This window comes from Glossina fuscipes, unplaced genomic scaffold (assembly GCF_014805625.2).
Source record: "Glossina fuscipes isolate IAEA_lab_2018 unplaced genomic scaffold, Yale_Gfus_2 0, whole genome shotgun sequence".
Lineage (NCBI taxonomy): Eukaryota > Metazoa > Arthropoda > Insecta > Diptera > Glossinidae > Glossina > Glossina fuscipes.
The window spans coordinates 23,331,105-23,355,583 of NW_023998414.1; the positions used below are offsets into that span (position 1 = coordinate 23,331,105).

The window sequence follows — 24,479 nt, forward strand, 5'->3', positions numbered from 1 at the left end:
TATTTATACGTTTAAATAAAATAAAACAATGCAATTCAACGATTAGCCATTGTATTGGAAAGCATTAAAGGGCAAAAGGGAAAATTTATATAAATTTTTTAAGTATCATTATAACCAAATTCAATTAAATTATTCTGAGAAGACGTACGTACTTACGTGTGCTTATAACCAATACGTATAATGTGAGCTCGGCTTGAAATTACTAGCATAGCAACAAAACTCCGAAATTACTAAATGTTATCACACACAGCACAGTTTCAGATGAATATATAAATAGCTTTAGCTGATGCGGTTGTGCCTATATACAATAACAAATGGCATTTTGTGACCGCGTTTTTAAAATTAAATAATTGCTCGATGATGAAGATTCCACAGATTAAGCGACAATTGTCCGTTCACTTGTAATAACTCCCTCGAATACTTGAAATTGAAAAATCATGTAAGCCAACCCACAAGTAGAGAGAAGTTAATTTTTGTATAAAGTTTAGGGTATTTGCCAGAATAGTTTAGGCCTTTCTCCAAGGCCAAAGGCAAGGGAAAGCCAAGGCACTATCAAAGGCAAATTAAGAGCTAATCACTTTTAGAAATACTTAACCCATTAGAAACCGAGAGATCTGATTTAAATCAGCGTAACGTTAATGTTCATACTTTATAGAGGGAATGGATGGGTATATGATGGCTGGGCGCACACTTACTATGCTGCGTCCACCACCCTATCTCCTTCTCTTTCTTACTTCTTCGCAACACTCAAGGTTACCCCCACGGTTATTGGACACGACCCGTGTGATCGATGATCTTAAAAGCAAAATATCTACAATTTCTTAAAACTCAACCTACTAAAAAGTAGAAGATGATCAGTTCAATGATAATCGTGTTTCGATCCATGATGAGAGCGGCCAACTTCGCTATTCTAGCCAAAGCTTCAATGATGATTTCCTAAGATGGACAGACAGACTGACATAATTAAAGATATGCCACTATTGTGAGTCATGCGGTGAGTGCATACAATGAGACCACCACTTACTTATTACTTACTTGTTGCCAAGGTGTTAAGAGAATACAAGGTGTTAATGAGAGTATAATTTCACTTAATTCGACCAGTATTGCCTGTGGTCACTTCTTAATATAATAAGCATAAATCACTGCTTTTCTCTCTGCGATAAACTTGGTAATTCTGCTATGATTCGTGGAATCTTCTTCAACATCAAAAACTATCCGGAAATGATTGGGCAAAATGAATTGATTTATTAAACGTGAATATAAAGATGCAAATATATAAAAACAAACATTAAGTTGGAAGAGAAATAAAAATGAAAAGTAATGAGATAATATTCAAGCAATAGTCAGTTTCAATCTAATTTCACTTGGACTTTAAACTATCAAGTTTAAGAGGCTTAACTACAAAAATACAGATATATATATTTTCTGATGCAAAACGAATGATTTCCAATATCTCTTCCAAACTAAATAAGGCAGTTGTAAACGATCGGGAATACATTTTTGAATTGAACTTGAATTTTAAATTTATTCCAATAGGTGTACAAATAAGTTGTCTGGTTCGAAATGTTGTTCTTACTTTATAAAATCTACCTGTTGCGCTCATATTTACCGAAATCACAGGTATAGATAGATTTGACACTGATATATCGCTGATATTGTGATGTTAGCTTCAATTGTTTCCAAGCTGTCTTTCAGAGTGTCCTTCAAAGTGTAACGATCTAAATGCAGTTGAATTTATTTGCGCCCCTAATAATAAAAAATTATATTTAACATGATATTCTATCCATTAATTGAAGTAATTGCAGGGTACGCCAAACCTAACTTTGTACGGCCTAACATTCCGTAAGCAAATCAAAAAACAATTTCCCTTTGCTTACTGTGTCACTTTTTTTTTTATGCATAAAAAAAGAAAATATTTTGTAAAATTCAGAAAAATCGTACAATGCATCTATGCAGGTAACGGGCAGAAAAATAAAAGCGAAGATAGTTGCGACGATTAGTATCTTTCTAAAGTCGCTTAAGCTTGACTTCAAATAACGGTTGATAAGTGCGGAAATTGAACTTAACCTCACAAATTTAACAGTCAACTTGAATAACGTTATTGTATATAGTAGGTAGGCATGTCTATCAAGATAATAAGAAAAATTCGTAATATGAAGAAGATCAAGGGACTTATAACAATGAAAGGCAATAAAATAAGTGAGTAAAAAATTGATATTCAATTGTGATTAAATCGTGTATACCCATCACCGTTATGCTAAACCAGCTAAATTTTCATACTCTTTGCTGTTGGGCGGGCGCGGTTGATTTTTCCTTCGTCAGAATGGAAGTGAAAATTTATGTGATCTGTGTGTTGTACTTTATGAGTAATAAGCAAAAAAAAAAAAAAAAAATGGAAAGCAAAAGTGTTCACAGTTTATGTTCTTTAGGCATGTGGGCTTGTTGTGGGCGTGTCCTCTGACCGGGATACTTCTAGATGATATAGTCAATTTCGCGCACGGAAGACTGTTCACCATAGATACTGCATACCTGGCCAGACGGACATGCTTAGGTACATTGCGAATTTGACGCAGGCCAATAATTTATATAGTTTATGGGGTTTTTAAAACTTTCTTCTGCGTGTTATATAGATATTGAAAAAAAAAAAATGAAATTTTGAAACACTCTATGTATTGGATGGGTATGGTCAATTTTTATCCTTCTTGTTGGAATTTTTGTAAATTTATCTGCTCAAGTTTTTGAGTCATCAGCAAAAAAACAACTTTTTATTTTTTCTGGTGATCTCAACCTACCTGGTATTGTAGGCGAGTCGTTCGACCGCTTTCGCCCATTTTCTCTACCAAGCACTTCCAAATGTTTCTGCCAGAGGAATACTTACAACAGACGGTATACAAACGGTCAGCTGGACAGAATTGGATGCTGCTCAAGAGTATATTTACTTTATGGGATCTCTGAAACTTTCTTCTGGACGTTGCCTCCCCCCTCCGTCCAATAAAATTACATCAAACCACTTCTAACAATCATTTTATTTCGCAGGCAAATAATTTAAGTTGAAACCATGCGAAATTCTTTATTCACTTCTCTTTCGAAGAACATATGCAGAGCTAAAAGAAATTGTCTTTGAATAAAATCGCATAGGAAAACTAAGGCCAGAGTTGTAATTTTTGTTAACAAATTGTACTGCGCAAAATGACCGCCATGAACTTTTTGTTTGAAAAAAAATGTCGGCTATCTATGTGCCGCGGTGTACCCACGCATTACATATAAAAATTCTTACTTTTTAAAACTTGTTTTCAATTTCAAAAAAAACCACAAATTCTCTAACTACACAAAATTTTTAAGCATTAAAGCTTCTTTTTGTTGTTGTTACTTTTTCAATATATTTATTATAAGTTAATACGCAGCTGAGCATTACTAACATACAGTATAAGTATATAACCTCGTTCCTCGTTGCGATAGAAAACTGTAAGAAAATGAAAAATATAAAAATAATAAAACTACAAAAAAAAAAAAAAAATTGGAAAAGACAAAAATAGTTATTTGTTTCAAAACTGAAAGTAAATTTCATACATAAGTTTGCTTCTTCTATATATATATATATATATTTTGTTGGTAGTACTTAACTAACACTTAAAAAAAAGTTCCGCTGTGTTGTATATACTCATATATATCCGGCACTTAATTCCTGTCATAACTTCTTCTGTTGATATTTGTCAGTGTGCATTAAATGTTGTGTATTCTGTCGTGTATAATTTTTTTTTTTTTTTTTTTTTTTGCTGTTTTTGTTTTTGTTTTGTTTGCAAAGTTCATTTTTTTTTGAACAAGTTGAGTGAGTCTGCAACGTAGTTTTTCCTTAAAGTTACATTATGTTGTTTAAATGCCGCAACTGCTGCTATTTGTCTTGTCTTAGTAGTGCTTTTGCTGTTAGCTGCTGCTACCCTGCTACTACTGCCTTAGTTACTATGATATATAATATCCGTTATAAACATTAAGTCTTTCTCTTTTTCTTATACATATGTATATATATATATATATACATATATATATGTATGTATTTTACTAAACAGAATCAACAACGCTTTCACTCCTTTTATTTTTTTCAGTTTGAAATGCTAGAAAGTATCAACCAGTAAACACTGCTTGCGTTATATACAAAAAGGAAAACAAATGCAGTAAAAGGAGAGAAACAAAAAAAAAAAAAAAAAAAAAAATAAAAAAAAAAGGCAAAAAACCAAGAACAAAAAATTAAAACTTTTATATAATATGTGGATAAGCGGAGACGAATAGACATACCTACGTATACATTTGTATCTAATTGAATACGTGCCTGACAAAGGATTTCTTCTTACTTTCTTTTAACGTCAACAACATCTTAAATATTGTCAAGAAGTTGATTTATTCTGATGCAACATCATGACGGTAAAATTGGGTAAATTGTTTGGTACCAACTCCTCTAACAATAGCACAACGCATAACAAGATGTCATCACCGCCCCCACTGCCGCCGCCAAATCCTTCACTGTCATGCAATTATTATAATGCCAACACAAATCAACATCATCACCAGTTACAGCAGAAGAGTCAACGAGCCTTTAATCCCTATGTGGATGAAATGGAAGATGATAATATATCTTTATACTCGACAACTGCTTCGATTATAACGGCAAGAGATCATCCGTATAATAATTCGCAACGTCCCTTGTTGGCCGACAGGAAACCGCAATTGCTGTTGGGCAGCAATGCTAGCAATAACAAAAAGAAAACTAAAAATCAAACCACAGCAAATCAACAGTCTTCCCCTAAGCTTAGTCAAAACCACCATCAACAGCAACAGCAACAGCAACAGCAACAACAGCCGCAACAACAACAACAACAGCAACAACAACAGCAACAAGAACAAAAGCAAAAACCAGAACAAAAGTCTTATATATCACCCTATGTACAGCAACAGAAACGTGATAGCGTCAAAGGTTTACATGGTTTCAATGACTTCGATATACTCTCCCAGCAATACAATAAACATTTACAATCACCGCACATTGGCTACCCATATGGTAGTCCACCGTCACCTAATAGCAATTCAACGGCAGTAGACTTTGTCTTCGATTCTGCCGAATCGACAACGACACCGATATACCGAAACAATTATGCGAGCATATCAACACCGTTAACCGTAACAACTTGTTACGGTAATGCTGTTTGTGATTATGGCTCCACATTGGCAACATCGGCTACGATTGAGGTTAATGAAATCGATTATTATAGATCCAATACGAACGTTGATGCAATCAACAAATTATCACGTTTCGAAGATGATTTTTGTAATCGTCGTAATATAAATTTTTCAAAAATTGATAAAAAATTAGCAACGAGCGACGATACGAACTTATATGAAGGACCATTTATATTTGGCATACCCCCCGAACAACAAACCGATTTTACTCGTTTAGGTATAAATGGTCGCAGCTTCGATGATATCACCTCTTGTAAGGCTGTGCTAACAAATAACGGCAAGCAAAAGCTTGACAAATCTATGAAACAAACGGTAACGGTAAGTAAATCAAATACGTTAACTTTGTTTCGAACATAAATAACACTTACCACTTACTTTTAAAATGGCTAGTGACAGCACCTGTTAGGCTTCCAGCCGAAAAGCATTTATATATTTTGGGTAGAAAGTTTGTTTGACATAACGAACTTGACGGAAATATGCTAAGAGCGCAATGCATTTAATATTGAATTCTTTTATTTAAACAAAGGCATGTAGTTAGTGAAAGCAACATTGTTGTTTTTGTTGTTGTTGTTGTTGTTGTTTATTAACATAGCCTAACTATGGACAAACAGATAGTGGATTAACCTTGACGAGGTTGAAATAAATTTTTATTTATTTTTGGATCACAATTGCTTTGCAAGATAAAGTGTTTAAGTTGTAATCACGATTCTAATAACTAACGTACTGGCAAATAGATCTGGCGGAACCTACTCGAGATGCTTATAAACTCCAAGGGATTCTCTAAAGCATGTTAAAATTATGGAGCAGAAAGGTGTTTGTGAAAGCAATAATGAAATCTGCTTAGAGATATTTTCGTTAATGTCCGATTTGCTTTGATGCTGCATGATGAAGATATCATATCATATATAGCATTAGAAGAAAGAGAAGAAGAATCTTCGAAATCAAGCGCTTAATTTTTACAACACTATGAAATCAGAAAAGTTTTTAAATCAGGATTTTTTCCAAGTTTCGTATATGGTGCCTTGCAATAAACGTATCAAGCTTTTCTATGAACACGTATGCGGGATGCAGTAAGGTCCGTTAGTCTATTCGTAAATCTTCTTTCTGTTATCGCATGTTTTTGTTTAAAGCTCAAAACCTCACAAGGATGGGTTAAATCACACTTGGAATACACCCGATAAAGGCTAAACTTTACATAAAATTTAATTTGAATAAGTAATTATCTAATACTTGTTATCTAAAATCTGTTATAAATATTTAGTAGCGATAATGGTCTTAACTGACCACTATAGATGCCTATAACTATTACAAGTTGTCTTATTATGAAGAAGTCGATCAAACTTTACACCTCCATTGCAGTATTCATTGAAAATCTTTACACCACATGTGATGGTATAGGGTTTATTAAATTAGTGCGCATGTATGTAAGCTGCGGAAGGGCTTAGTACACCGGTGAAACGGAAACATTTCTTAAATCGATCTAAGCCTGTCTGACCGTCTGTCTGTCAAATGTCTGTCCATCTATATTTTGTGCACCGTAATATGGTACACAAATGTACTTTCATCGAAGTACATGACCGCTAGTGAAAATGGGGCGGATCCGTCCATTCTTCCAGTCTCTCCCCGTAATAACTCCTTATTTTGAAAACTCGTTACGCAATTTTCAAAATTTCTCGGCAAAAGTAAGTAAGTAATAGTATTTCGGCATTTCAAATTGGTATGAAAATTTTGGATTGGCTGAGGCAAATTTTTGAACTCCCTCTCATATAATCGCTCCTACGAGAACCGAATTGTAGAAAAGTAGAATTTCCAATATTTCATGGTAAAAATTGTCCCATATAAATCTACCTTAGTGAATTTGGACCACATAGGTCTATTTTATGAATACGACCGTATATAAAAATTCTCATGCAACGAAAATCCTTATATATCAAAAAAGCTTAATTGTTTATTTTTTGTGAGGATAAGTTTTTCATAATAGTAGTTAAATAAAAAAAATTAATTGAAATCGGTGAAAGGGCATATAAACGCAGCCTCAAACATACTGTGAGCAACTGTGTTTTTTAAAAAGAATAAAAAATTGTTTTTTTTGCTCATTACTCATAAACTACAGTGGAAAAATATAGTACAAAAATGTAAACGTATATTCTATGAGCGGTGCTGTGGGACCTGTACAAGATCACACCTATCCAATATTATAGTGTATCAAAATTAAATTTTTTTTGCAAGACCTTTATGAGGCACAGAACAAAACTTCAAAATCTATATGAAGTACATAAATTCTTGGCCAATTTCAAATTCGGTATGCTGTTAAGTTAAGCATGTCCGTCTGTCAGTCCGAAGATATCGCCTACAAACTTGCAAGAGGATTTCAAAAGGTCTTAAACTTTTTAAAGAACACGCCTACAATATAAGAAAAACTATGAACGGTCCGGTGCTTCTGGTGCTCTTTGCTCTTTGCTCATTGCTCATTGCTCACACATAAAACACACAGCATGCGCATCTAATAAATTTTCAGTTTTATTTTGAAAATGCAAAAAAAATCTATCACGCCCATTCAATAGTAGAGTGTAGAGTATGTAAATTTAGTTCATTTAATTTTCTTTAGCCGTTTTTTGCGATAACGATGATGGGTGTTAAAGATTCGATCACGATCGTAATATCATTTTCTTACTTGTTGTTAAACTTGTTTCAATATTTACTAAAGTTTTTAAATCATATTAACCTGTGAATGTATGTGTAAATAATTGAATGAATACATTTACAGTAATGTTTACATAAAACTTGTTTACATTTAAAATTTTCATAAGAGTTACATTTATTTTCTATACACATATAAGTGTGTACTTATGTGTATATCTTGTCTATGAATGCACTTAACTATGCAGACTTGCATACACTCTCAATTTATATCGTTTATACAAGAGTTAATATAAGAATCATTATAGTATTAAATTTGTAAATAATAACAGAAGTATTTGTGCATAAAAGAAAAACACAAGCTTTCATAACGACTGTGTGTGTTACTTGTTATAACGGCATAATAATATCTGTGGCAAATACATAAACGTGTAAAACGCATATAGACAACTACTGTGCAAATCTTAACTATTGCAATTGCTCAACCAACAAAGGCAGCATATACACAGCATATTCAAGCAAACTAACTACATACTACATAATATGAACATCAATGATAATAATAGAAAATAATAACAAGATTTTATTATTCTAGGTAATAGGAAGATGTTAGTTAGTTGGTTAGTTAGTTAGTTAGTTAGTTAGTTAGTTAGTTAGTTGGTTAACTTGTTGATTAAATAAGATTTCATTATATATATATATATATATATATATATATATATATGAAATATTTACTTAATATTACAATTAAAATCACTAAAGTATGCATTAATTTAATCATTTTCTTACTCATCAATATCTCATCAAAACACATATGAAATTGAGTGTGAATTAGTTTATCTGCAAGTCTGTGACCAGCTTGTAACATACACGACATAGAAATAAAATCAAAATAATGCCCGCAACGTTCATAATTGGTTAATCCAATTATCGCCGAAGTCAACTTGGAAGAATTTTCAAGGTGCGACAAATCATTGTTTCAATTTAAACGCCCAACCACAAATTGAATACAATTCACGATAGTGAGTCTACGCTTAAACGACCAAAATGTATCTCATATACAAGGCACGGATGAATGGAATAATACGCATAATAGCGCATGTATTTTAAAACTCATAAGTGATCCCTTTTTTTTTCTTGAAGACGAATCAAGCAATGTCTGACAGGAACGATCGTTTATGAAATTGTTCGGGGTAACGAGGCAATTAATTAAGTAATTTGAAGAACAAACATTATTGAATTGACAGCTAATCGCTACGATTTTCATTTATTCCAGAATCTAAACAGAAAACGTTTTCACTTTCTTTCACGTCTTATTATCGATCGAATTCACTCATTGATAAAACTGAGGCGACCAATGTGTAAGAACTTTAAAAAGACATTTGTAAAAAGTAATATTTTTTAAACTCTACTGCGAAAAGTTTTGATCCAATGGCTCATTTTTTGAGTCCACTGCAATATAATCGTTTCTAGAGAGACACAATTTGTAATATTTTTTAATGAAAATTGATTTTCAATAATAATTTCATAAAAATGTAACGTAACTTAACCAAATTTGTCTTGTAGCGAAAAAAAAAAGAAAACTCAATATGAATGTAGCTAAAGGATACAATTATCTATAGCAAGAAAATTCATTTCATTAAATTTGGAACACATAAGTTCACGTTTTAGGGCAAAGGCTTTCTTTCATATAAAGATTCTTGGGTAAAATTATTACTTTATCGAAAATAATGAATGAAGATTACGTGAAGAATTGGATTAGGTGACGCCCTCACGCTCTCACGCTCTCACATTTTTAAGTAAAAAAATATATCTAACATTGTTTGATATTCGCCATCCTCAGGAGATCTCAGGGAAGCGCAAACTTTTGACAGTAGATCCTGGCATTGATATCTCTGACACCGTTACAACGCCTGTCGTCGCCATCATTGTTAATATGAATGCACTTCAAATGCGGCAACCAAAACGAGACACATCTGATCGGAATCTGATATGGAAGATTAGATGAACGCATAGAAACTTATTTATTGTCCTAAGTTACTGAAATGCTCTACGGCCCCCTCTCAACGTAATGGCGATTTTCGTATGCAATTTAAGAACTAATTTAAAAGTAAATTTAAAAATCTCTCTTGAAACTTTTATTTAATCTAAAATTGCGCTCATTAAAAACATTTGTTACGTCATTATATATATGTGCATATATATATATATATATATATATATATGTATAATGCTGCAAACAGCGTTGTTTTAGAAATTTTTACTAGATTTCTCTTCTTTTTTTTGCTGACAGGCAACCAAGCAACCACGCTGTGTTTTATTATATTAATTTTTGTATTATGGCCTGTTGTTAAAAGACCAATTGTACGGTTCTCCACGAAGAGTCCTACTTAACTCTTTGCTTATCCTCGCTATTACTTCTCCTTATTTTATAGAACTAAATTCTGTTATAATTGACATTTGCCACGTTTTGCTAAGCTACGTTCATGAGTTTTTCTCATGGATGTATATATATATATATATATATATATATATATGTGTAAGGCCTCAAAAAATGTTAAGCAAGTGCAAAATGTTTGCGCAAAACCTTAAGGCTAGTAAAAGAAATTTGTTTTATTATTATCATTATTATTATTATTATTATTATTTTTTTTTTTTCACTAGAAGACAAAAGTAGAAAAAAGATAATAGAGAAGAAGAAAGTTTTGAACAACGGCATAGAAATGGGGGGCTAAAAGAAAGAAAGGAAAAGAATGGCGAAGAAAGAAAATAAAGAAAAAGAAAAAGTGAGATTTTCCTTTTCCATTCGCGTTTTTATTATTTAAATAAAATTTAATGAGGAACATCTGCTTAGTTAAACAAGTGCAATGCTTGCACTTGCTTTCTCTTACATGGTGGGGGATTGGCGGATATAATAGAACTTTTTCTCTTTGAAATGAAATTTGAACAAAAGCATATATATATATATATATATATATATAAATACGCTATGCGGCGAATTTTGAATGCTCATCTTTGCAAAGATGAATCCTTTTTTTTTTTTGTTTTTGCTTTATCAAATATAAAAGATTCGAAGAGCTTCCACCTTAAATTTTTGTGTGCTCGTTTTTGCTCTTTCAATTGTCAACTTGTCTCAAAGTACAACGCTATTGAATTTTTTCAGTTTCTCAACTAATATGAGCGAGCCTTCTGGGCAGATCAAGTTTGCACTTTTCAGCTTTCTCTTCTATTTTAAAATCGGAAATAGCTAATAATATCAAGGTTTCGATTCGTTTTTGCATGTTAGCGTGAGCGACGACGAAATGGAAAGACAAGTGAAAGGACAGGAAGAAAGAAAAGGGAGAAGAATTTATGAAATAACTGACGGAAGCATTGCAAATGCCTAACTTGGTGCAATCTAAATAGACATTGTTGCGTCTCTGATCTGGTTATTAGGATGGAAAGTACAAAAAAAAAAAATGGCAATCTCGGAGTGAAATTGTAATTGAATCAATCCAAAGTGTAAATCAATTCAATCTTTGCTGAAAAAGAAAGTAAATTTTCGTCACAGCAAAGCAGGTTATAGAGAGGCCCCAATCAAATTCCTGTCCTGCTATCTTATCCGTAACCTATATATAGGTTTTTAAAGTTCGTTTTCTCAATTCTTTCTTCTAGATAGATGGTTATTTTTGAACTAAACTTCCAAGCGGACAAAAGAAGAGATTGCTCTTATAGTATCGTTTCTTCCTCGTGTTCGAACATCTCCGAGCTTCGTGGTAAATTTCATTGAAACTTTCCATTAAAAACAATGCTTTCAAAAAAGAGAGAACGTATCGCAGTGACACTACAAAAGTACAAAACAGTATAAAGTTTACGCTTCAATGTAAAAAATTCTATTTAGCTATACTAGAGCAGCAGCAAAATTTCGTTCCCCTTTGAAGGCGCTTGCTTATCAATTGAACGTTAAAGCAATAGCTTGAGTTTAACTCATTGAACCCATGCAAATAGTGTTGAATATTTTGAAAATATATATGTATGTATGTATTCAATTTAACTGTGCTGTGTAGGGTGTGAAGATACAAATTATCCACTTAAAAGCAAGCATATCTTCTTACAAAGGTGTTGAACTGGAATTAATTAAATAACGTTATTAGCAAGAGTTTTGTATTTTCATTACGTTTTAGTGGTTGTTTTTTTCTTCCTCTTCTTCTTGCTTCTTGCTTCTTGCTTCTTTCTTCTTTCTTTTTTTTTCTTTTTTCTATTTACATAATTAAAGAGGATTGAGTTTTCTCAGAAAGTCTCTGAGTCTAAACTGTGCTAATGAAGGGCTTTAAATGTTAAATCACAATTTCTTTGCGCGTCTTATGCGGAATTTTATCTGGCTGACTGTTTACACCTGACTGGCTGTTTCCGCAAACAAATAGTGCAGACATATATCCGATATACGGTTAAGGAATATGCTGCGCATTGTTACATTCTTCGCAATTGTCGTTTTTGCTTTAGATAAGCGAAACAATTAAGCTTAAGTTGCTTGCTTTGAATTACTTCGAAAGTCGTCCAACCTAATTTTTCCGATTTGTGATGATATTGTGAATTTTTGAATTGATTCAATTCGATTTTTATTTATTTTTCTTTAACGAGAGAGTATGTTCAAGTGGAAGGAAGATCGGTGCCGCAGGCTGAAAAACCGATGAAAACTCGAAGACCAGTAAGAAATCATAGCGATCACAAGAGGATATATGTCAAGAATTGCAACTGCAAACAATCGCGGCTTTCATTTCGCGAAGTATCAACATACGCATTACGCCACTACCTGAAAGGTGATATTGTAGCATGACTACGCGTCGGGGCATAGACACGCTGAAAAGGGACCTGCTACCGTATTCAATGTATTCATCAGATTTAGCTCATTCCGAACATTAACTGTTAAGTTAACTGTGATGGCACATTACTGGGCTAGGATACATTTGGTCAACTGCGACGAAATGTAAAATTTGTTTGTTAATCAAAAAGAACCTATATACATACATACATATACATATTTATATATATATATATATATATATATATATATATTTTTTTTTTTTAATTAACTCATTTCACTTTCACTTTTTCCGATAAAATCCGTGCCTCATCTCGTAGTACGACAGCACATTTGGATATCTCTATTTCTTATTTTGTATCACTTTCAAATCTTTGCAGCTTATTCAAAACTGACTTTACGATTTTACATGAAACTAGATAAACATATGATACGATTGTTTCCATAGATCTCTTATCTTTCAGTTCTCACGTGCCGAGCCGATCTTTGTACCATTACCTATCTCCTACTTAATTAAAAGAATTTCGTTACGGAATCTTCAGACAGTGGTCTGTTTCGTGATCCGATAAATTGTAAAACTATTGCCTGATTCTAAGGTAGATTAATTCTGATTATCAATATACGCAATGCGCGTTTTTAGTGCCTTTTCAAGTTTCATGATGATAGCTATAACAACGTTTGCAATAGTGCAGATAGTTGCATCATTAGTGTGAAAGGTGCTTTATGCATATGTTGAGAGACGCGTATCTGATAGCTCTTTACAGAAAACAAAGAGATCCTTGCAGTATAGTCTTGCAAAGCTGCATAATAAATTGTTTGAGTACCCCTTCCTTTTTGACCAATTAATAGTTTTTTTTCGACTGGCCTTCCAGAATTTGGTAGTACATCTTCAACATTAAAAATTGTCGCAACGAAATTTTGCGAATCAGTTTTGGTAGTCGCTTTCCCTACACATCACTTAATTTTTTTTTTTTTTTTGCTTGAACATTATTGTGACTTTTTCGATAGAGAAATCACAAAAAAAAAAACAAACAAACATTTTCGTCAGCAAGCCATGTTATGCCAGTTATCAAAATATATTGTGACATAGCCATTTATGTATGAACTTGGCTGGGAAAAAATACAATCTCGTAGAAGAAAACGAAATAACTGTCGCAACAAGCAATTTGAGAAATCCGTTATCGGGACAACAAGCAATCGTTCTATATCATTCCAATGTCTATTGTTTCATATTGTGGCTTCATTAAAACTATTTAACATACCTTAAGCTAAATAAAGAAATGTGGAAAATTTGCGCCAAAGGAAATATATATAAAGAAATCTAGAGCTGAGTAAATGGGTTTTGCAAAAAGTTAGCCCGAATCCGGTTTCATCACAATCACATTTTCACATTTATTCGAATATTGGATCAAGCAAATCATAACAAGCAAGGTAACGGCATAAATGAATTAAATGCAAACTCGAATTTTTCACCAAAAGTTCTCTCCTTCAATTAGTCCGCCCTTAGTCCACCTTAGTCTCGCAAGCGAAAGCGAATTATTCCAATGTAAATGTCGTTGTCACACTCTATGGAAAGCTGTAAAAAGCTGAAAAATCAGGGAAGATGACAACAACTTTCACAACATCAGTTTAAAAAATGCAAACAAAACTTTGACATCTCTGTAGTAAGTTATGCATAATCAAGTCTGAAGTTATATTAAACCTTCAGTAAATTGAAACTTGTGTTTATTACATATATGCTATAACACGCTCTCTCTATTACTAAGTTCAAAATATTTTACACTATCTAATATACATACATATATAGACAGCTAATTAGGTATAGCCTTGAGATGAAATAAAAGTTCCCTAACCATATGTAATCATTGTATCTAAGCACCTAAGCGAAACAGCGTTTGCATGAATTCTTATGCAACTAATATGTAAACACACAATTATATGACACAACAGACTAAACTGATACAATGGTTTGTGCTTTTAAGAAAAAACTTTAGATGTTTTTTTTTTTTTTTTTCAAGTATTTTTTCAACATTTAATTTTTTTTCTGTTTTTCCTTCTCTTTAATCTGAGTTTTTTTTCTCATACCAATCGCAGGTGGTGTATTAAGTTTGTTTGAAATTTGTAATGCATAGAAAAGCACCGGGAAAAATCCATAAACTATACAAGTTTATTTTCGATCGGCATCAATAGATAATTGGATTTCGTCTCATCGGTTTGTCTATCGATTTGTCCGACTCAGATCTGAAAAGCTTTATCAAGCATTTATCAAGTCAAATTTGATCAAGTAATTATGGTTTGTGAGGTAGCCACCCTCCTCGCTCCTTAATAATATTATGCAAGAAAAATTTAATTTATAAGAAATGCAATCTGATTCCATGATAATCTATTTGTTATGTTATTACGAGAACTTTTTCAAGTTCGTTCATGCTGAACATCTTATTTCTTGAAGCTGTTGTCGTATTAAAAGTAGCAGATGGATCTATTGTCAGACATTACTGCATATATCCAGCATTAGAGTAACGCTTAGTGAAACTTGTTACGTTCATAATTATGAAATGCATAGGTGTGGATGAATGGACATTTTCAAATTTGCCATCTTATTAAGCGGAAAGATTATACGCAAGCAAGTGTGGGGTATCAAAAGATTCGATCGGGGTCGAATACGATTTGTTTTTATTTCTTACAATTATATATATATATATATGTATATATAAATATTGTATGCCGTCACCTCGAAGAATAGCTGTAAACTTATAGCCTATGTACGTCTATGTGATTTTGTTTTTTAGCTTTTTGAGTATGTTTGGAAAATTACTAGCAGCTGGCGAATTATATGCCGCAATAGCAGCAAATTCAAAGAACATTGTACAACATCAGCAGCAAACTAGTTATGCCGCAAGGCAACATATGTCGTGTTCGGCTGGGACTTGCAAATAGTTGAAATGTTAGTCAGTTTGTCTGGTACACGACTGTGAAATTGAAGATGTAGAAAAAAGTAAAAAAAAAAAAAAAAAAAAAACCAATTGTTAAACTATGCTTTTTTAAGTTGTCTTATATCTTCCTTCTCTTGCTGTTTTAGTTGTTTGACTGGCTAGTTATAGCTGCTTAACTTTACTGCTTCAATGTTCGCGACGACTAGATTACCCTCCCTGCCGACCATGAGATAACTTTGACTTTTAAAGTTACCGAACTGATGCTAACTTCATTGACAGTGCAATATTCTGGGCTTCAAGATTTGTATATAATTTAATAGCGAAGAAAAATGAAAAACAAGCCAAAAGGAATGATGGAAACAATCCGTTTACAACAACGGGAAAAAGAAAAAAGAAACTTAAAATTACATGAATAACGTCCTTGGCTATAAGATTATGCAACAGAAAATTGCTTAAGTTACAAAGAAACTAAATTATGGTTTTATAGGCTATAGAGTTTAAGAAGACTTGTAACAACTATCCATCCAATTAATTCGATTGATAATAAATATACGAGCGGTACATTAATGCTATATACTCAGAAACTATAAAAGGGATATAAGGAGAAAGAGATTATTAATCGACTAACACGTTGTACTTGGCCTTTTAAGGCTTGGAAAGGCTTAGATTTAAATAGATGAATATAGTCAATACTGGTTGCGTCATCCCTACGAGTTGATTTTTGGATGGATGCCTTTACGATCTGCCGTTGCAGTGCCTTGGTGAAGATTGAGTTTTTTTGCCCCGATAAAGTTTTTTTCTCACAAACTCCAAGATCTATTTGATCTTTCATAGATTCTTCGAGATCTTGGCAGTACACTGAAGGCTCCGGTTTTATTCCTTTGAGTCCGATACGCATCTTGTTCACAAAGTTTCACTTGAATATATTATTGACCCATATTTAATGATTGGGGAACAACTAGCTCACAGTCTGTCTATTGATTAGTTGTATATTAACATGTTGTTGATTAAATCCTTCCAAAACATAATCATTATCATTATCGATAATTATTGAGTGTTTGTGTACTTTATTTAAATGTCACGATTGCGGATCATTTTTTTTTAATATTTCACCCGAGATGTTACAAAAAAGTCCGTTCCTGTTTTACGTCTATTTACGTGTGAGGTTGACACTGCGAAGATTTACTGTGCGAGTACGACTGAATCCACAAAATTCATACAACACGAGTCCTTGATTGATATGTTTTCCAACAAGATATAGTTTTCGTCGGAAAATCTGCAATAAAAACAAATGCATGCCAACAACTGCTTTACATAACACAGAAAGGATTAAAAGCAAAAAAAAAAAAAGGTAAAGGACAAGTATATTGACTTTGAAAGGCATAGCAGGAATTTAGGAGATATCTTGTATGGCGGTGAAGTCTTTTTTTATACCTGCCGCTAATCTGCAATACTTGAAGTGGCGGCGAAAATTAGATAATCAATATATTCGTGCTTGATAATTAAGTCAATGCTGACTTTTTGCTGTTTGAATGGAGACTATGGAATAACGGTGTCCACTTTTTACTGTACATTGTTTTCTTGTTATCTATCAAATACACACATACTAAATGTATGTGTAGGGTGTGGCTTGCGCTACTGACTGTCTGCTAGATCGCTCGTTGAATGGCTCTTATTTTATATATTATATGGTGTCGTTAAATCGTCGTTTCTCAAAATATTGACGCAACAAATATAAAATTATCCCGTAACACTGGCGTAACCGACCGCAACTTCATCTTGGTAAGAAACTTTAAGTGTACCCGCTAATTGCGTTTGGCTCTTGCATAAAAAGAAGGAGAGAGAAGGAGCAAATTCCATCTCAGACATGACATATGCTACGTGTAATTGAAGGATGTAGCATATATCAGTAAGGGGGAATCAGAGACGAGAGTTGGGACGCTGTGTATGTCTTTGATAGTGTCTTTCGCAGTAAGAAGCTTTTTTTGCCGGTCGAAGAACTATTTTCTGTTGGTAGTCAAATTTGCATCAATTTTTTTAAAAATATTTTATGAAAGTTAATAATCTAACTATTGTGGTAAACGATTTCATCGGTACATCTAATTAAAAGTACTTAAAAACCCTTTGTGCAACCGATAATGATGGCATTATTACTACGCGTGCAAATGGCAGTGAAGAGGTTTCATCTGCAATACATTCACGCATCACTATTGATATATTGAGCCTTGGCAACGATAAATGTTGTTAGGCATTGTTTGAAGTTGCCATTTGAAAATGACATGATGACATTCTGTCATTCAAGCGCGATTTGTTTTGTCGACAGTGATTTGAAAATTATACCGTAACGAAAGTGTGGAATTACCTCGTGAAACGGACGAATGCAGTGCTTTTTTATAACTTTCGCCATTCACAAGGATGCATCGATTAATTTACCTCGACTTTCCATAAAGAAATACCATCGATTCTGTGCCAGTGTGACACACTGACATAACGAGTTAAATTGTGACCGCAGTTCGCTTATCAGTTCTTGTGGCTGGGAACATTCGTAACGCAAGGTCGATGTGCGATGCACTGTGCAATTGAGGCCACGTTAAACATTAGTTGCATTAGCATACAGCGGATATTGCATTACCAATTAGCCGTGCAAAAAAAAAAAAAAAAATACCAAAAAATACTCCCATTATTTGGTGTAAGAAATGTAGCAATGGTGCTTTAAAAAAGCATATAAGGTCTTAACAAGTGACGAATCATGCATGGATCTATACGCATAAGCCGGAAAGTAACTAGCATTTGACTGTATTTTGAAACGAATGGTCGTTTGCTTTTGCGGAACAGCTGGTCTTGCAATATGGATGCCTTTACAGGAAAATGAAACGTTTAATTCTAAATAGTGCCCAACCGTTTCTTTATTAGATGTCTTTGGAGAAATAAGGTCATCGGAGCGTTCCTTATCATGACAATGCGAGCTTTCACACATTTCTGTAAACAAACAAAAAAATGGAATGCCGAACAATAAAATGGGCAGACAGAGATTTTCATCGCCATGAGAAGCCATTGAGGGATTTAAAAGCCCTTTTTTTGAGATGTCTTAAGCGGAATGAAAAGATTCTATCATAAACGGTTCGAACATATGGAAAATTGTTTAATTTCGAAGGATGAATATATTGAAAAACAGTAAAGCAATTTTTTATGAAAAATTACTCTTTTTTCGCCGATTTTGTTCAAACGTTTACAACGCCAAGAAGGAAGCTTCAGAGACCTCATAACGTGTTTATATATATATATATATATATTCTTCGTTAACTTTAAATTTTAAATCCACGTAGGCATGTCTGTCCGTATGTCCTTCCGGCTGTGTAATGTATGTTATAAGCATTCTCTTGGACGCAAAAATAGACTTATTGACTTCATATTTCGCAGAAACATTTGGAAGTTCTTGTATGCAGGTTGGTATTGGAAATGGCCCAAATCGATTGAATGATATGCCTGCAATCCTACCTAAACTGAGGATACCACTGACTTTTTACCCGTTACTCATAAACTACAGTAAATACTAAAATTTCAAAGTATATTCTACGAACGATGCTCTAATTACCTAAAAAAAAAATAAGAAATATTAAGAAAGTCGGCCGAGTCTACTTAACTATATATATTTACCTTTTTTTAATATCTTTTTATAACGGACGGGTCCAAGTTTCAAAAATCGCATAAAGTGTATATATTCCTGGCCAGTTGCAAAACATCTATGCACATCTGTCCATCTGTCTGTCTGCGCAATCGTATAGTATCTGAGATAAACATTCTCACGTTTTCAAAAACGAAGATATCGCCGAAATGATGAAAGAAAAATCGCATTTCGCGTATTAAGCAACAGTGAAAGATTGTCACATGGGTTTCACGTGGGTTCCTGCCTTGATGGCTTATCCCACGGTTGCCCAAGCTACGCGGATTATTTAAGTAATCCACGCCCCCTGGCGAGTTAGACAATCCCTATAAACTAGGGGCCTAAACAGCACTAGAGTCCAGAATGTGGTTCAATAAACCCATTCTGGTCATTGTTGAGGCTTATCCGCACCTCGATTTGCTTCACTTTGGCATGGAACGGGTGAAAACCACAACCACCACGAGTACTGCCCGAAGAGCCGAACCCAAGCAGTCAGGGCTCACAAATTGATCAAGAGTGAAAGATCAGAATTTCAAAAATTTTCCGAAAATCGCGATTTTCTGTCGAAATGGCGCTTTCTAAATACGTATCTGGTACACTTACTGGCAGCCAGATGTAGCTGCAATGTAACAAAAAAAAAAAAAAAAAAAAAAAATGAGACCCGAGACCAGAGTAGAAATGATGACTAAAACGTATATTTTTGTGCACAATAATATTATGTGGCTGCATGAATATTAATATGGGATTATATGCACATATCTAGCGTTATTATTTTAAGAAAAAAACAACAACAACAAAAAATGGATAAATAAAATCCCAAGATTAATTAACTTTGCTCATACAGTTACAGAGGAGTCATTCTTCTATTTCAGCCCTCAGCCGTCATTGCAATAAAATATTAAAAAAGAAAAGTAAAAAGAGTAAAAAATAACAACAATCAAATAGTAAGTTAGAAGGTGCGTGCATATATAACACAATGCGAGTATAACTAAAAAGTAATTTATATATATATACATATATATATATATATATGGAACAGTGTTTGCATGAGAATAAACCTGCATACATATTATTCATAGATGTGCTACATTTTGCTGCATAGTTGAAATTGTTTTTCATATTTATAAAATTAAATGGGGAAAGTGAATAATAGGGAAAGAAAGAAGAAAGTTGTACTTATTTCTGGGCGATTCTCATATACTCAAAGCTTGGGTGTTTTAGGTCTTTTAAGTTTAAATCTCATTCATATACATATAGTAGAGTTTATTATATATTATATAAGTTTTTTTTATTAGTTAACTTAAAAAGTATTAAGCTCAATATTATAGACAAGGCTACATTAGATTCGAATGTCAACTTACAAGATGAAGTAAGAAAGAAGTCGCGTGAACGGTTTGCATTGGCTATGTTAACTTTGACATTTTTCTATGCTACGGATTATGTTTTGCATATGCATACGCATGACAATCATTCAACTATTTATGCACGATTCAGCAGACCGCATGAACTCATTGTTATAAGAAATGTTTATTCGACCTTATTACACACTTTCATAAACGTATTTCTGCTGCCTTCGATATATGCATTATTACGCTCAAACTGTTCAACCAATTGAAGCGATAATCGAAAATAAACAAAAAAAAAAAAAAATGTATTCTTATTTCAATTCGAAAGTGTATTTACCCAATCAGTGCAGATGTTCTCCTTCCCTCTTATGTTTAGAAAATTTTATTTTCATAACAACTATTCAAAACTTTCAAATATCTGGCAAATAAATCGCCGAAAGTCTTCACTACTGCTGCGCTGCTAAAATAAAGTTAATTGTCATTTGAAGAATACTTACGCACTTGGAATATTAATATTATAATATATTCAAGTTATTGATACGAGGATAGTTTCAGAAGTACACTGTCAGGCAATTATTGTTTGCAAAAAGATTATTAGATTCAAAAGCGTCAACCTTCTAAGCTTCAGCACAGGCGCGTGTGATAGTCATCATCATAGCAAACACTCTCAGCGAAACATGTAACAAATTGATTATCATTATGTGGTAAAATATTTCAAACTGTCCAGTATCGTTCAGTATCCGTTTGCAGCAGTACAAAACTACATAACTGAGCTCAAACAAAATCGTACGGACTCTTAAGTCGAAGATCGTAATAGCTATCGAATTGACGTAACCACACCAGAAATATTAAAGAGGATCAATGAAATGATATTGGATGACCGGTACATCGAATTGGTAGACACGTTAGGCGATCGAACAAAACAAATAGGGTCATGAGAATGTGTAAATTAAATGCTCGGCAGTAGTTCAAAGGAATAGAGACAAGTTTGTAAAGTTCATGCATCGTCATAAGTGAAATATGAGTTCACCAATGGCGAAGGAGTAAAGAAAACAACGCCTTGGAAGAAGATGAAGAAATCTTCATTTACTGGCAATGCTGTACATCAGATAATTTTTAAAATTGATTATATGAACTAGATCTGAATGATAAATAAAAAGAAATCGATAAAGAAATTGCTGGAAAACCATTCAGACGATTTCCCCTACACGTGCGGGCAGGGGGAGATCAGAAAAGGTTATAGGAAAAGTGAGCTGAATAGGAATTGAATAGTGTTGTGAACGTTCGACTTGAAAATGAAGATATCAAGTACGACAGGTGAGACCACTGTTGGTAGGTTGCTCCAAAAACGGACAGTACAGTTAATAAACGACGAGTCGCGGTAGTGTCTTGTACGGTATAGAAGTAACTCGAGAACACGTCAGTAAGCACGCTGAGAAAACCGTGCAGTCCTATTGAAAGATTCAATTGTTGGACATATCTCTTGCATTATATATGCTCAAGGCCATACATTCGCTCCAAATTAACACCTGACCCTTACGCTGTATCTGGTCGGGGGCGTCCCAGCAACGTTTGGAGATACTCACGCACTCATGCGAGTTATACTATAGTTTTAGCTGAATATAGTCGGTGTGGATATCGGTTGCAATGAAGAATTTTTTGCGGCGCTTTAAAAAACCTAAGCCCTTGACTGCGTGTTTGAACACTTCGAACCCAAGACCTTGCTAGGGAAGATCGTTTTGTGTTCTTATGCCCAGAACGCCAAGGTTTCCGCATTCTTCTACATTGACATCAGCAAAATAGAGGGGTTGTCCATCACTACTCCTCCGCTTTAGGACACGTCTGCGGATTTTGATGGCCTTAAAGCGTATATGAAGTATAAGTGTATATGTAGTATAATATGGATACGAACTAAACATAAGTTTTCTCTTTTTTTAGGATTTAAATGTTAAGTTGGAAAAAATGGGGTCAAAAAACTATTTCCAAAACAAAAAAGAGCATAATAAACTGAAAGTTAAATACATTGAAACAACTTCAAACGGGATAAATGGAAAAAAATGAAGTAAGAAAACTTTGAAATTCGTTTAGTTCATTCATAGGTCTATTAAGAAAGTCTCGTTGACATTGGAGCGAATGTTGGGTACTCATGATCACTTCAAGCAAAGGTGTACAAAATACAAAGGTTTTCTCTTAAGCCGTGACTGGCTCATGGTTTCGATCCGAACCCTATTTGCACACCTAATGGATCTTTTAGATTCATATCACCTAAAGAACAACAAATTCGTTGAAAAACATTTGTTCAATACTCTGAGACGATGGTTTTCAAAATCTTTAGGGGAACGGTTTTCACACAGTGCAGAAAAAAAAAAAAAAAAAAAAAAAAAGGAAAAAAAACCAGTGTTGATATGTTCGGTCATTATTTGTTTATTCAAGATTGAGAGCCAAATAAACTGGCCGGTTCTTTACCTGTTTTCATAAAAAACACGATGCAAATATTGAAAGGCCGCTTACTGGGGCTAGGCAGTGTTTACGTAGTTCATGCAACCGAAACATTCAAAACGACATACATTTGGTTTCTTTTTTTTTTGCATACCTTTGCATAAATTAATGAAAATATTTTGTATGGATTGGTGTGTGCGCCACACCATGTGTAAATTTTTTCAAGTATAGAGTAAACTGTTCTTTCTTTGAAACAATTGTGGTGTCAACAACAAGTTGCAATGCATTTGTTTGCATTTCGTTATAAATGAATTGACATGTACGCAAACAGTTCGTGAAAAAACAATTACCATTTTTTTTTTTTTTTGTTTTTTTTTGTATGTGTCATAAAATGCTTCTCACAAATCGATATGCATTTTTAGGTTAAATGACCCTATTGCTTTTACGCGAACACATCACTATTCATCAAGTATGATCAATATATCTGGCAAAACTAGCTTTACTCAGCAACGTTTAAAAAAATAGTCGGACGTCGGATGCCTTATTCTAAGTATTGGCAATATTTCCGATTGATAAATGTCGTCATTCCTTTCTCTCTCTCTCTATATATATATATATATATATATACGTAGGTAATTAAATTATAAACTCAGATGAACGCCATTTTTGCGGTCTCTCCTTACCATAGGTATCAGGATAAAATGAAAAACAATTTCATCTTGCTTAAACCTCAGCGGGAATACTTCGCGCTCGCCAACTAATTGTGAAGGTGTACAATGGACGTGTAACAAATAAATTCAAGATTACGACATAAGACATAAGAGATATACCTTTTTATGTTGCGGTCGCTTTAAATCTTATTTATTATCAGAGAGATAAAATCTTAAAAAATATATATTTAATTTTCTTTCGATTGTCAACGTATTGGTTAGTCGATCATCTATGCAAATTTTGAATTAAATTGAGATAGAGATGGCTTTAGTAAATACTTTGAATAAGATTTATAAATTAACATCTGCATGTTTGTAACCGGAACAGTTTAGTATTAAATCCTGAAGTAAGAGTTTTTGTGAAAAGTTATCTCATTTTCAAGAAGATGAATGGAGGAACCGACGCTGCTTCCTGTCCAATAAATAGCAGAATTGCGTGAATTCGATCTGAAATAAAATGGACTAAAGAATTTGTTAACACTTTATCTTCAGATAATTTGATAAGACTGGCATTGCAACACAATAATTAAAAAAAATAAAAATAAAATAGATTTTACTCAATAAGTTCGTGGGATGACATAGTTTAACACATTTCGTTTAAAAATTGCTACTATTTAAAAGTCATATTCAGTCATTACAAGTCGCGACTCAATTCATTGTTAGTGTACGGAATGAGATAAATAGTGATGTTACGAGAACACCTAATAAGGCTGA

The 24,479-nt window shown here is 33.5% G+C and overlaps 1 protein-coding gene across 4 annotated transcripts in view; it reads left to right on the plus strand.

The window, feature by feature from the left end:
• Positions 1-24,479, plus strand: part of LOC119644660 (probable serine/threonine-protein kinase tsuA) — a 117,415-nt gene that overhangs the window by 58,934 nt on the left and 34,002 nt on the right. For all 4 annotated transcript variants that reach the window (XM_038044321.1, XM_038044322.1, XM_038044323.1 and 1 more), the window contains one exon: positions 4,104-5,550. In XM_038044321.1, the coding sequence (XP_037900249.1) occupies positions 4,414-5,550 (1,137 nt within the window). In that variant the 5' untranslated portion in view covers positions 4,104-4,413. The remainder of the gene's footprint in view (positions 1-4,103; positions 5,551-24,479) is intronic.